Genomic DNA, 14,885 nt, shown 5'->3' on the forward strand with positions numbered 1-14,885 from the left:
TTCCATTTTCAGGTAGATGCCAATGTGGTAGCTGTACTCGAACAGTTTGTCTAAAAACACAGTTGGTGCCAGAACACAAGACTTCAGGACAACTAGGATTTTTTTTTTTTGTAGTTTTTATGACAAATTTATTGAAATGCAGAAAACGTATAACGGAATGAAATCAGTCATCCAAAAAGAGACCTTTTTTTTTAGTGTTTAGAATTTTAAATAATAAAAAAAAATCACAAAAAGCAGAACAGGCAGACAAACATTTCGTATCCGAAACGAAATATATTAATAAAAATGCAGACGATTCATCTCCCCAGCAAGTTGCAGTTGTTTTTGTTTGGTGCAAATTAAAGACGAGTTTTGCAGCAGCCTCCGTACTTAACAGTCCCTTTTTTAGAGCAGTTTGCTGAAGGATCTCTTTGCACTGAGTCTTTTTCTCTTAATCTTGCTCCTTTGCGATCGTTCCACGCTGCTGATAGATTCGAACTCAGAACCCTTCCCTCCATCCTTGATGCGCAGTCTGTTAAAGGCTTTCATCCACATCAGCCCCAAGAATTCAACTCCAGTTTTATTGTGCTGGAAGAAGAGCTGAGTCTTCCTGGACTTGAGCTCCATCAGAGCTTGTGTAATGTCCTGGTCCCCATGCTTCTCTCTCTCCCAGATGATCCTCGCCCGCTCCTCGGCGTTCTCGTCTCCGCTCTTCCTGAACAGCGCTTGCATCTGCTCCAGCTCCACGTCCTGGAAGATATTGGCCGAGGCTTTCTTGCGGGACTTGCGCACCCACCTGCTGCTAAACCAGGCGGGGCAGACGGGGCAGGGAGCAGAATAAGGCTCCATCCTGCTAGCACTGAGCGCCAGCTGGTCCCCTCCGGTTGGCATGCCACCTCCAGGCGCTCCACTCAGCTGCCCATAACCTTTGATGCCTCCAGTGCACTCAGCTGTTTCTTGGTATTGTGTTGAGCTAATCAAACTAGTTGAATACTGGCTTCTGTGATAGTGCAGACCTCAGGAGAATGCTGAAATGGATCATCTACTCTGCCCTTCTTGCTGAAGATGGCTGCTGATGCCTCAGCCTTGTCCTTTATACTCTGCTCCAGTCATTGGGGATTGGGTGTTCATGGAATCTCTTTAATTATCTACCACCGTTCATGACTGATTGTGGCAAGGCTACAGATCTTTGACCTAAACCACTGGTTGTGGGATTGCTTATCTCTGTGTATAGTATGCTTTTGCTCGTTAGCATGCATGTAACCCTGTTGTAGCTTCACCAAATTGGCATCACAGTTTTAGTTATGCTTAGTGCTGCACGTGGTATGCTGTTCTACAGCCCCCATTGAAACAGGGTGGGTGCCCTGGTTTGATGGTACTGGTAGAGTGAGGGATGTACTGGACCATGAAATTACAGATTGTGGTTGAATACAATTCTGCTGATGATGATGATGATGCCCAATTTTCAGCTGTTTTGAATCAATCCTATTTAGTGCTCTGCAACACCATGGAGGGTGTCCTCAGCATTTAAGACAGGGCCAGGTTTCCACTAGGACTGTGCAGTGATAACTCCTGCCCACGCTGCCATGGACAGATGCATCTATGATAGGTAGATTGGCAAGTATGAGGTCAAGTAGGTTTTTATGTTGTGTTGGTTTTCCTACAACCTGCTGCAGGCCCAGTCTGGCAGCACCGTCCTTCATGACTCGACCAGCTCGGTCATTAGTGGTGCCACCGAGCGCTCTTGGTGACGAACATTGCACCCCGCCCAAGAGTGCGTTGTGTGCCCTTCTATGCTCAGTTCTTCTTCCAAGTGGTATCCAACATGGAGGAGCACTGATTCGTTAGCTGGTAGAGTGTGGTAGGAAGTAATCAGCAGGAAGTTTCCTTGGCCATTTTTGACCTGATACTATGAGACTTCATAAGGTCCAGAGTCAACCTTGAGGACTGCCAGGGCTACTCCCATTTGACTGTATACCTGAAGTGTGTTGTCCTATCCTGGTGGAGGAGTTTAGGACATTAGTTGGTCGGTATGAATCTGGGACAATGAATGTCAGGCTTTCCCAATTTTGGCACAAATCCCCAGATGTTTGTAAGGAAGACCTTGTAGGGTCGACTGGGCTTGGGTATGCCTTTGCCGTGTCTGGTGCCTAGGTCAATAACAGATGGTTTGTTTGGTTTTATTCTTACTGTTTTTCATAGTGATTTGATGCAACTGAATGGCTTGCAATGCTATTTCAAAGGGCAGTTAAGAATCAACCCCAATCTGAGAGTCTGGAGTCACATTTATAATCCAGACTGATTAAGGATGGCTGAAGGACTTCAGTGAACCAAACAGGTTTTTATAATGATCCAGTGGTTTGACGATCTCTGTTACTGAGACTAGTTCTTTTTTTAAATTCTAGATTTATTTAATTAACTGACAGCTGGGGAATTTAAATTCAATTATAGACACCTGGAATAGGGGAAACCTTTATTTTGTGTGAAGATCGTTCCTTTGCAGAGCCTTACTTTTGTAGAAGAGGATTGACATATTGTGTACTCTGTGTTCTGAAATATGAAGAAAAAGCTTAGTGTGAAATTTTTCACATAGTTAGAATTGGACAGCGGGGCGTGGTGGTTGAAGTAGCAGCATATTGCATTGCAAGATGATAATCTTACCACATTAAAATCAGCATGACTTTCTGTTTATACAGCGATTTCAGGTCTACTTGAGCAAATAAACAATTTTGTGAGAGGATTTTTCGTCAAACCCTGCTGGGATGTCATGTGGTGTACTCCTTTACAATCAAGTGACTTTACTGGTATGACACAATAACTGAGTGGTTAAAAGATCTAAATGATAGTAATTAGAGAAATAGTTCAGTTCAAAGTATGATCATATTGTTTGACAGGCAACTTAACTTTAAATTGTGCAACTGTTGGTTGTAAATATGTTATGAATGAATTCAAGAACACTTCTGTCATTGACAGCTTTTTTTCTTGCAAATGTGTTGAATCTTTTGATCATGCTATCATCGTGCAGCAAACAAGTATTGGATTTGTGTACTGGTTCTGCTGAGTCCAACAACACATTCCCTAGAATCTTGAAACTGGCCTGGACTTGCATTGGATCTTACGGAGAAGATCCAGTTTAGAGCCTTAGCTAGGAAATGGGTGTGCGCTCCCAAGTCTTGCTGACATTTTCTTATAACCTAGCCTGGTATTTTCCTACTTGCTTCTGCTGCCTTCTAGGCACTGTTCCTGATTATTTCAAGATATGCTGCAGTAGTTTTTGGACTATATGAATAGTGTAGAATTTTGTAAAGTGGAGTACCTTAGAATAATCAATAATAATGGTGCAGAGTAGCAGTGGTGCAATTTAAATCCTGCTCTTATGCCTCAGTTGCTGGTTTAAGCCACCCCACGATATCTGGTTGGGAGAGGGAGAATTGAAAAGGTGAATCATTGTTTGAGTGGGTCCTGGCAGCTCCTTGAGACAGGCATTGGCAGTTGTCCTCATAGCCAGGCCTTGCCCCCATCCTCGGATGGGTAGATGAAGACAAATTCTGTAGGCGAACGGAGGAATAAAGTGATCTATGAAGGATTTTATTTAGAAGGCAAAGTTTAAGATGATGGGATGAAAACAGTGTTTGTAAACATGGTAAATCATGTTTTTTTTAAACAAAAATTCTGTAGAGATATATCACTGCAATTATGCAAAGAATGGCACAAAGAATCTTTTGTCAATTCAAAATGCATGCTAATGCCAGAACAGTGTTAAGATTCCAGTGCTTTACTGAGATCTTATGATTTAATTTTTCCACTAATTTCTGAAATATTACCTTTGAACAGCAAACCATTTTAAACTTTCATCCAATGATTTTGCAGTTCCCAGGTCACACATCAATTGTGCACTTACATCTGTGATGATTTAAATCTGAATCTCCTAAAACGTTGATTCACACTTCCACAGGCAACAACAAACTACACAGCTGTTTATTCATGTGTAAACCTGGGCAGTGAGCCGGGCTTTGCAGGGCCTTGTGTTCCAGTCCTCAACAGACATTGACCGATGTATGTATCTTGCTGGGTGACAGTTGGGGATAGAAACTATGCTTGTGATCTGAGGCCAATTGGAGAGCTGAGTTTGGCTAACCAGGGATGACGTCTGGGAACCTTCTTAATCCATATGGTTCAGTACCACATCATGATAAGCAATTTACCCACTGAGCCATGATGCGTTTTGACCAAGCTGATTTCCTTTCCTATTGAACTTTATATGGTTGAGGCAGAGAAAAATCAGATGGTGTTAGCCTTGACTGGGAAGGTCCTGAGTTCATCCCTGCTCCAGAGGCTTCAGCACATGATCTTCCTGATGCTTCAGTGCTGCAAAGTTGGAAGTGCCCACTCTTCCGACGAGAGGTTAAATTGAGGACAATCTGTCTTCTGAGGTGAATGTTAAGGATCCCATGACGTTATTCGAGAAACAGCACTGAAGCTCTCCTTGGGGCCTGACAAACATTTATCCCTCACCAAGCAAAACTAAAAATAGATTTAGGTATTTATCTCATTGCTGATCCCATGTAATTTTGAATACTGTTTGTGGGATTTTGCCGTGTGCAAATTAGCTACTGTGTTTGCTATATTACAACAATGACTACATTTCAAAAGAAATTCATTATCTTCGATGTCCTTTGGAATTATAAGGTAATGACAAGCATTATACACAAGTTATTCTTTTGTCTGTATTGTCCAGAAATCTTGAACAACTTTTAAAAGGGTACATTAAGCTGTACAGAATGACTTTAAAGATGGCCTATTGAGGATTCTTTTCAAATTAAATAATATTCTTTTGGAAATTCCCAGGTAATGTGACGTTTTGTGTTTTTGAATTCCAGTGTTTGGAAAGTTCAGAAGCAGCCATTGTTCTTAGGTTTTAGGTATTAGGTTGGGACCAGCCATGAGCAGATCCCATTTTTGTTTAACAATTTCTCTGTTCAGCATTCCACAAAGTATTAGATCAATTTTTTAAAAATTAATTTAAGATAAATTAAAATATTTTGCTGTGTTGGGGAAGGTGAAGAGCATGGCTGGGAGTTATAGCAACTGAGTTGCTGGTAGAAAACTTATAACACTTGGACTAGTGTAGTATTTCAACACTAGAATTAAAAGTTATATGTTGATTTTTATTCTTAGAATACTGCAGAACTGGGTGTCCACGTATGACTGATAAGAACATGCAACTCTATTCTATCTGTGTTTAGATTTCCTCCTTGCTGGTTTGTGTTTGCATTTTGTGTGCTTGGTTTGTTAAAGGTTCTACTTGGCACTGTTGCCTCATTAGTGAATAAATCCTAACTCTCAATATCAATAACTTGTATCTGCAGTTTTGGTACATAAGAAAATTAATTGGAGTATTGACTTTCTTTGTGACCTCTAGGGCTCCGTGGCTTGAGTCTAAATGGACCACTAGGATAGAGAGCTTGGATATGTTTTCTGCCAACCATTTATGTAGCTTTGTTACCTAATTAATTGTACTGTATATTCAAAGCATAGATGATTAATGTTACAATCACCAGCAATGTCTCATTGACTAAGCCAAAAGGGAAATTTTTGCTATTACGCCCTCACTGAAACAAGCAAATTTCCTCAAGTACTCTATAATGTTGATATTTGATTAGTAAAATAATTATTTTTTCATGTCGATCCAATTTGTTTTGTGCATACTGTCATTTATTTTTAGAAGTAACCATCAAAATGGGGGTAAAATAATTTACTGGTTCCGTTTCATATTTTGAAGGCAAGGATTCTGTTTTACTCTCCAGGGCTGCATTAACTGTGCTTGGGAACACAATGTTTTACTCCTGATAGCCAACTAGTAAAGGAAGAAGCCAGAGCCAATTTTTACTCGGTGTAGATTTATTCAGAGTGAATCATTTCAGGTATATAATTCCTTGCCTGACTCCCACCCTGTGTCAGTAAGTGTCACTTTACATGTGCTCAAATAACCATCCAATCAATGCCCTTCACCTGTATATACTTAACCTCAATTGATACAATTAGCACACAAGTGGGTAATGTTTATTTAGGGCAACACCACTGCTGGTGTGTGCAAAGGACCTGGAGAAATTATTCCTCCTTCTGTAGCGTGATGCTTGGCCTCTGTTTGGCACTTCCTCTCAGCAGCACGATTTATATTGAAACCTGCAGTTGCTTATCCTTGTGTTTGCCTTCCCATCCCCCCCAGAAAGTGCACACATGGCAGAAAATTTTTAACAGTGGATAATGCTGATTTGGTGTGTGCTACCTTCACCGATGAACTGGGTTATAAATTGTGTGGTAAGGATATAAAGTATCGTTGATGCACGGTTACACAGATGAAAAATCACATAACAATCAATATTGATATAGACTTTATCAAAATCCATTCAACACATCTCGCTGTAATGACTCGAGCAGGGCTTATTTAATTTTTGAGAAAGGCTTATATCTGTGAAAGTATAGCTAACTGGTATGTTTTTATTGCAGTCGACTTCCTCTAAGAACCTGGGTAAACTATGGCTTCGGCATTCACTCCGATAGTAAATTCCACTTCTGCATCAATCAATGCAACAAATAAAAAGGTATGTTTCTCTTCTCCTCTGAAGTTACTGATTCTTGCTGATATCTACAGGGATCACTGCAGACCTCCAGCACTTAATATGTTAGCCTCAATATTGAGTATTGACAAGGTATTCAATCATGTGAGACATGACAGCTGAGACCAGTCCCGTCCTCAATCAGCGTCCACAGATCTACTTCCTTGTATGGATCAGAGATCAGAAGTGGGTACCCACCCAGGCTGCTTTTTTGTTACTCCCTCTAGCTTCATTAACCTAGAATATTGTAGTGCTCCAGTTTCCAGGTCAATTAGCTCGTTACATACTGAGAACTGAATTTGGGACCTTTTTAGACTGTGTAGCTGTTTTGGAAAAAATAATTCTGTGACTGTGTTTTTCCTTAGCAAGGCCACTATTTATTGCCCATCATTAGTGGTCCAGCTGGTGGTCTGCTTTCATGAACCACTGCAATCCTTGTCATTCTTTGATAGAACTGAGTTCCTTACCTTTCAGAGGGCAGTAAAGAATCAACTGGCTAAAGATGGATTCCTTCACCAAAGGACAGTTAGAAAACCAGTTGGGTTTTTATGACATTTACTTCATGGTCATTTTTTCTTATTAATCAGATTTTTTTCCTCAATTTACCGTGGTGGGATTGAACTCGCGTGTCAGTCTAGGCTTCTGGATTACTTATCCACTAACATAAACACTGCATTACATTACACTGCAGTGCTTACTGACTAAGGACAATTCCAGCAAATGTTTTTCCCCCTGGTTTTAATTATCGACTGTATAATGCATGAGTCAACTGATTACTGATAGTGTTTGTATGTTTTTCCTCTTAGTAGAATTCACTTTTTCAAATAGAATTAAAATAAAAAGCACAACCTGTCAGAATATGTAAATGTTTGTTGATTATTCTTTTGAGTCACTCCTTAAACATTATACTTTTTTTTAAGGGTCCAACCAAATAGTTTAGGTGGCATTTTAATTTTATGAACTTGACCAGCCACTATATTTACTGCTGGGTAAATATTCCGCCTTTTGTATGCTGGGCCATGCTGATTGGGAACGTCCCATGTTTCAGTTCAACTGGGGTGGGAAGGTAGTAGTACAATTAATCCGTGTCCTTGCGCTCTTGAAAGGAGGCTGAAAAAAAATTAACCAGAGACACTAGACCTGATTGCTGTCTAGTGACTCCTGCTGGAAGATATGGGTGAGTAGATTGAGTGAGAACAAAATCAGGTTTGGCTTTAATGCCTTATGAAGTTGAACAGGTTATTAACATTGTTAGCTTAGACTTACTCATGAAGAACAGTCACTTGGATGAAGTACAGAAAGAATTAGTGCCTGTATAACTGTACCCCAGAATGAATCATGAGAAGGATGGGTGATTGAAGTAAGATCCAAACAGATTATCAGAAGGAAAACTTGTGATTAGTTTGGTAAATAATCCCAGGTATTATAGCAGGATGAGAACAGTCAGCAAGGCATCATTCTTACACTGCAGAATACGAGTGCAGAAATACAAACAAAGTGCTAGAAACACACAGCACCCCAGCCGGCATCTGTGGAGAGAGAAACAAAGTTCATGTTTCAGGCCCATGACCTTCAGGATAGGCTGAAAGCTAGGCAGCAGTAATGAGAATTAGGAGGATGAGACTGACACTAGTTTATATGCACTATAAACTTGAAGATTTGAAAAGCAGTAAATAAAACTCTAGCAATGATATAAAGCCTGTTCTGTATATGGGTTCCAGTTTTATCGGTAATTAAGCTTTCCTGGAAATGTGAAGTGTGCATTGAGTTATTTAACATGTATGATTTAATGATATTGTTAAATCATTTTATGGAGAGTCTGTGGAGGCTTTACAGAGGGTCCTGGTGGTAAACACTAACTTAGAAGTAGTGTGTCTTTTGTAATGGGTTTTGAGAAAAAGAAAATGCCAACTCCTTTCAAAAGTAATGTGTCCTTTTAAATGTGATAAATTGAATTTGGGCAACTAAGTTCTAGGATTTTCCTGTAATGTGGTCTGTTAATTGTGTAGAATAACCAGAACTAATTACATTTAGTAATCACTGTGGCATAAGAATATTTGATAAGCAAAATCAGTGTACCAATCCATTTGCAAGATTAATTGAGCATTTCTTTCTTTTCAGGCACAACAGACAGAAGAAGTACCACTATTAGCAGGGGAAGATGTTAAAAGTAAAGGTAGGACTGCATTGACATTAACTCTGCCTGAAAATATTCCATTCTGTTCACTATCTAATAAATGACTAAGTCTGGTAATTTTAAGACCTAAATATTAAACTTCTGCTTTTTAAGGAATTTCCCTCATCTGAAGAACTGCATTCACATTTTCAAGATGTGTAATAATCATTTAAAAGACCATATTTGCATTCATTTCGGGTTAAGAAATATTCAGTAGAAATTAATTTTTTGCTGTTGCAAGCTTCTACTGGCTAATGAGTCTTTTATCTCTGCTTCATAGAAAAGGACGTGATCTACATTTGTCACTATAATGGGCCCAAAAAGGGAGTGGTGTATATTACAAGCTACAGACTTTACTTTAAGAGTGTTGAACTGGTAAGTTCTGATTTTTAATTAACTTTGTAGAACGTCTTACATTTTTATATTTCACTGTGGCAAGTGTTACTGTAAGTCCATACCTTCATGCCTCAAGTTAAATGGCTGTCACTTCTTACCTTTCACTCTATTCTCACAAACATACTTAAGGTCACCAGTTCCCTAAAGCTTACATCATCTCCTTGGCTACATTCGAGAAGTTCCAACTCCTATTTAATGTGAGCAACTTCTCCCCTCAGCAGCTCAAACTTTATGAAGCCTAACTTTAATCAAGGCTTGGATACTGTGCCCACAATGGGGAGGCTGTTTCTACCCACACCCCCCACCAGTTTTTCATCTTTACAATCCTGAAGCCTCTGACATGTACTGAGTTAGATTCCAGTGCTCCCTATTATCCTGAAATGATTTTGCCCAACTAGCTATTATTCACGTGGGTCTGGGCAGTGAGCATTGGAAAGCTATTTGACTGTGGAATGCAATACAGGCAACACATGCAAGCTCAACCTTGTTTTTGTGCAGTGTGCAGTGTACAGGTGGACACTTTCTAACCGGTCGCTGGAAGTAATTAGGAGGGTGTAACCCTGACTTAGATCAGCTGATTCAACAATGACTGGAACTTGAATAACTTGCATTTGATAGTGCCTTTCCTAAAGTCACAGAAGTGTCACGTATTTTTCCATGATGCCAAGCTGAATGAAATATTAGGACAGGTGGCCAAAAGCACGGTCACAGGAGGGTTTTAAGGAGGAAAGGAAGGTGGAAGAGTTTGAGGAGGGAATTCGGGTGTGGAACCAAGGTGATTGAAGGCATGGGCAACAGTGTTGGGGTGAGGGGGATATCAAGATTTTTCAGTCACAATACCTAATAACTGCTAATTTATTATTTCCCTTGTCTTTCACCCATCGCAATTCTTTTCAACTCTGTTACGGTTCAGAAATATGGCCTCCAGTCTTCAGCTGTGAAATTAGACAAAAAAGCTAATTTGGTCAGTCTTTTGTTTAGTGTTTTCGTCCTCCTCTTTTCCTCCTTTTTGTTCTCCATCTCTTCTGAAGGTGCTGAAGTAAACTTCACATGAGTAATGGCATAAAACCACTGGATTGCCCAAGTGGCCAATCTTCATGTCTGGTTTCAAACAGTGTGTTGGGGGCAGGCTGATGGGGAGAATCACAACAGAGACTGAATCTCTCATTATCCATAAATGTGCACTCTTTAGCAAGGGTCACTCTCCTAGCAGGATTCACTTGTTAGCAGTCAAGGGTGGGGACACTGATCTAAAATTGAAAACCGTAGGAAGGCACTACTGAAGGCAGAAAATTTGCATTTCATAGTCTGAAGCAAGTTAATTTACCCCGATGTTCATTCATGCTCATAACAGAAGGAAACTAAGCTGATCACAACTGTTTTTCCTCTTACCTTGATGCTTAACACTTCACTACTTCAGTTATTTTTAATAGTGTCAGATTTCCTGTCCTATAAAAACTAGTTTTAATTTTGGGCTTGAGTGCAAGGATTGTTTTTCAACTTAAGTAAAAGCAGTTTTCTGTTGGTTTACATGTTAATTGAGTTGCACATTTTGCTCATTTTTTGGAGATATGCATTGGCACATTGTCAGTTCCATATTTGGACAGGCATACATGTTTTGATGATGATCTTATGTGGTGGTGAGGCAGGCATCTTTTGTGGCTTTTTCAAGGGAGTCACTAATTGTACCATATGGCTATTCTTGAGCAATTTGGCAGTAAGTTTATGAAAATCTGATTTTCTCAAAAGTTTTGCATAGGCTTGGCTTAATGGATATTTGAATTCAAATGTTGGTTTCTGGTTCCAAGATTAAGATATGGCTATTCAATGAGTACTTGGATACTAAAAAATCAAGTGCAAATTGTGTTACTTTTAGCAATGCTCGCAAGAGCAGTATGTGCAAATATTGGTGGTCTCGTGTTATGTAGGCTTGTATCTAATGTTTAAGCTGACAAGAGTACTTTAGGATCTCTTGCAGCATGTATTAGTGCATCTGGTGTAACTACTAATTGGTACAGGATTGATGTAGGTTGATAGCTGATGCGTAGTAGGTTTGGCAAGCCACCATAGTACAAACAAAGATATGGCAGCACTGAATACAACGGATGGTCTGTCATAATGGCATTAACTTATGAATCTCCTTGTTTCTCTCAGATAAATAAAACTAATAACAGATCTCTGAGAGATGTCTCTGTTAGTCCAACAGTAACCCTGAAGCCAAACCTTGATTCCATAAACTCTACCCTTAGCTTTATCCCTAAACCAAGCCCTTGCTACTATTGTAGCAGTTTTTCTGTTGCTGGTTGGTTGGCGCAAAGGGGGTTAGGGTGGTGGGGGGGTGTAAGAGCAAAACAGTCCAGTTCAGTAGATAGATAATATAATAATTGAGCTCCAGCACAACATTCCATTCATCAACTGAATGTGATTGATATGCTATACAATCAATGTGATGGGGGTGACGGTGGCATAGTGGTAATGTCACAGGGCTAATAATCCAGTGGGCGCAGGCTAATGCTCTGGGGATATGGGCTTAAATCCCATCACAGCAGCTGGTGGAATTTAAATTCAATTAATAATCTAGAGTTAAAAGTTAGACTCGGTAATGGTGACCGTGAAACTATCATCGATTGTTGTTTTAAAAAAAAAAATCTGGTTCATTGTTGTCTTTTAGGGAGGGAAATCTGCCTTGCCTGACCTGGCCTACATGTGACTCTAGACCCACAACAATGTGGTTGACTTTTAACTGCCCTCTGAAATTGCCCAGCAAGCCACTCCGTTCAAGGGCAGTTAGGGATGGGCAACAAATGCTGGCCTTGCCAGTAAGCCCACGTCCCATGAAAGAATTTTTAAAAAATTGCTGTAACTTTACACTTCAGAGGCTTACTGTTGACCTCAGGGGGCACAAATTTATGCTCCTCTCAAGTATATGGGGGGAAGGCAGTGGCATAGTGGTATTGTCACTGGACTCGTAATCCGGAGACCCAGAGTAATGCTCTGGGGACCCGGGTTCGAATCCCACAGCAGAATTTGAATTCAATAAATATCTGGAATTACAAGTCTAATGATGACCATGAAAACCCATCTGGTTCACTAATGCCCTTTAGGGAAGGAAATCCACTGTCCTAACCTGGCCTAGCCTACATATGACTACATAGCCCACAGCAATGTGGTTGACTCTTAAAAATGCCCTCTGACAAGGGCAATTAGGGATGGGCAATAAATGCTGGCCTAGCCAGTGACGCCCACATCCCATGAATCTAAAAAAAGTATAATGAGGACAGTTCAGTTTTTTTTTGGTAATAAATTGTCATTGTGTTATTAGCGCATTGTCAATGTAGCTTCAGGTGTGGAAGTGAGTGGAAAAAGTGGAAGCACGTTTTTGGTTTCAAAAGCTCCAAAGATTAAAGTGACTAATACGAATACTTACTTAGAAAATTTACTAGGTTTCTTGTGTAAGCGTTATGAAAACTTGGGTTTTTCCAAAATGGGTGGATTTCATTCAGTAAAACAGTTAAGTCCTTGTTTAACGTGGTCCCGTTTAATGTTTCGCTTTAATGTCGGTAAGTTAATGGGACCTGTAATCTTGTTGAGTGTTGTTGAGATTTGTTTTAACGTCATTTCCCGCGTGACCCAATTGGTGCCATTTTGGAGCGAGCTTTCCCCTTCCTGAGTTGTGGCCCCTCTTCTTCTCGACCCATGCTCTCACCAAACTACCCTCCTTCATGACATCCTCTCACCGCTTTCCTCTCCTGGACCTGAGTTCCTGTTGAAGGTCCAGATCTGATCTGATGCCGGAGCTCCGACTTTGTGGAAGTACGAATTCCGTTGGTGCATAAGTGCCGAGCTGGGGCTGCTGTAATCCATGTGTTTTTAAAAAATGTTGCTACCTCACTGCTCTTCCCCTGAACCCTCGCTCACAGCTAGGTGAAGGAAGTTGTGAGAGGGTGAGTCAGGTAGTGGGAGGTTTGGCGAGAGGGTGGGTTGGGGAGGGGAGAGGCCTCAACTCAGATCAGTGAGAGGGGGATAGGCCACAACTCGGAGGGCTACCAACTGAATGGCTTAACACCTTACGAAAGTGTACAATTAATGCAGCATCATAGGCTTTTAGCTAATGATATTTTAAATACTTAGCAATTCCACCTGCCCTTAAGTGAGAGATTACAGACACATGCAGCAAGTGGGAAGGTTGAAGGCCTCAGTTCTATTTTTTGTGACATATATTCACGTACTTTAGACCCTAATAACTCTATTTCATTAGTTACTGTTGTTTATGTTGCTCCTATGGTTAGTATTCACTACACTGAAAACACAACCGACACACAAACATTGGGAAGCAAAGTATTTGACACTGATCTCAGCAAAGTGATAATTTGCCTGTAGCTTAGTCGTACTAAGAGAATTTATCGTATGTCCTTTTTTGGGAGGGGGGAAAAATAATTTTGCAGGGTCCCTCAGCGCATCTTGGGGGTACCTCCGGTGTAAGACCGTCTGGGGATGACAAGACCTGGACCGTCAACGCTGTTTCTCCCTTTACAGATGCTGCCTGACCTATAGAGCGTTTCCAGCATTTACTGTTTTTATTTCAGCCTCAGCATATTTTGCTTTTAGAGAAATCAAACTTCCTTTTTCAATTCTGCTAAAATGTTGCAGTCTTTTGCCATGGTATTTCTAGATGATATAAAGAGCATTGATGTCCAACTTCTGTATCTGTAGACTTGCCATAAACATCAAGACAAACTTTTACAAGCTTTATAATGTGGTTTATTAGTTTTGTTTAATAATTAAACCGAAGCAGGCACAAGTTCCAGGAAATTGTGCGCTCCCTGAATTGGCCATTTTGTTGATGTTTTACACACTGGTAAATGTGCAGCATTACAGAAATTCTACCGAAGTGTCAGGGGTTGCCTTATAGTAATATCAATGCAGTTTCTTTCTTCTTCTTTCGAGTTCTCCCATTTTACTTGTGGTCACCTCAATGATGGTTGATCACCCTTCTGCATCTCCTTCTTTCAGTCACCCATTCCTCTTCCTATCCTGCTGTATTTAAGTCTCTCGTGACTGCACTCTTTCCATCTGGTCTCAGACCTTGCTCCTCCCCTTCCTGGCAGTCCCATCCCCATCACTCGCCTCATCACATTCTCCCTCGCTCCCTTGCTCTCTCTTTCGCGCACTCTCTCCCTCTCTCGCTCTGTCTCGCGCGCCCCTGCTCTGTCTTGCCCCCCCCGCAACAGTTGGCCATACTATTTCAATCACTTCTCAGCTACTTTCTTCGATGCTCTCTCAATCTTCACTGACCCCCTGATGTGCCGGTTCCTGATTTTTGTGCTTTCTCAATAGCATCTACACCTCATTCGTAACCAGTGATATTCCTCCCTCCTTGATGTTGCCTAAGTTTCGGTACTAGATAACAAAACTGGTATCTGAACTGTCTTGTAGATTCTTCCTTTCAGTTTCAGCGATACTTTTCTATCACATAACACTCCATTGTACTTCTTCCGATTATTCCAACCAGAGCAAATCCTTTGCTTCATTTCCATTTCCTGCCATCATTGACCCCAGTCATTTGAAACTACTCACTTTTGCCAAGTCTTCATCCATTATCTTTATACTTATAATATCAATACAGTATGAACAAATAAACACTTAGGGGATTTTTATTTTTATAATCATTTTGTCACTTATCCTGTTCTTCAATTTCTCTCTTATTTTCTATT

At 40.5% G+C, this 14,885-nt stretch overlaps 1 protein-coding gene across 1 annotated transcript in view; it reads left to right on the top strand.

The window, feature by feature from the left end:
- The first annotated feature begins 5,783 nt into the window (after window positions 1-5,783).
- The window catches only part of mtm1 (myotubularin 1), an 84,868-nt gene continuing 75,766 nt past the window's right edge, over window positions 5,784-14,885 (top strand). The window contains exons 1-4 of the mRNA XM_078547658.1: window positions 5,784-5,903; window positions 6,490-6,584; window positions 8,721-8,775; window positions 9,056-9,150. Coding sequence (XP_078403784.1) covers window positions 6,519-6,584; window positions 8,721-8,775; window positions 9,056-9,150 — 216 coding nt within the window. The 5' untranslated portion in view covers window positions 5,784-5,903; window positions 6,490-6,518. The remainder of the gene's footprint in view (window positions 5,904-6,489; window positions 6,585-8,720; window positions 8,776-9,055; window positions 9,151-14,885) is intronic.

The sequence above is a fragment of the Cetorhinus maximus genome, chromosome 8, assembly GCF_964194155.1.
Source record: "Cetorhinus maximus chromosome 8, sCetMax3.hap1.1, whole genome shotgun sequence".
NCBI classification, from domain to species: Eukaryota; Metazoa; Chordata; class Chondrichthyes; order Lamniformes; family Cetorhinidae; genus Cetorhinus; species Cetorhinus maximus.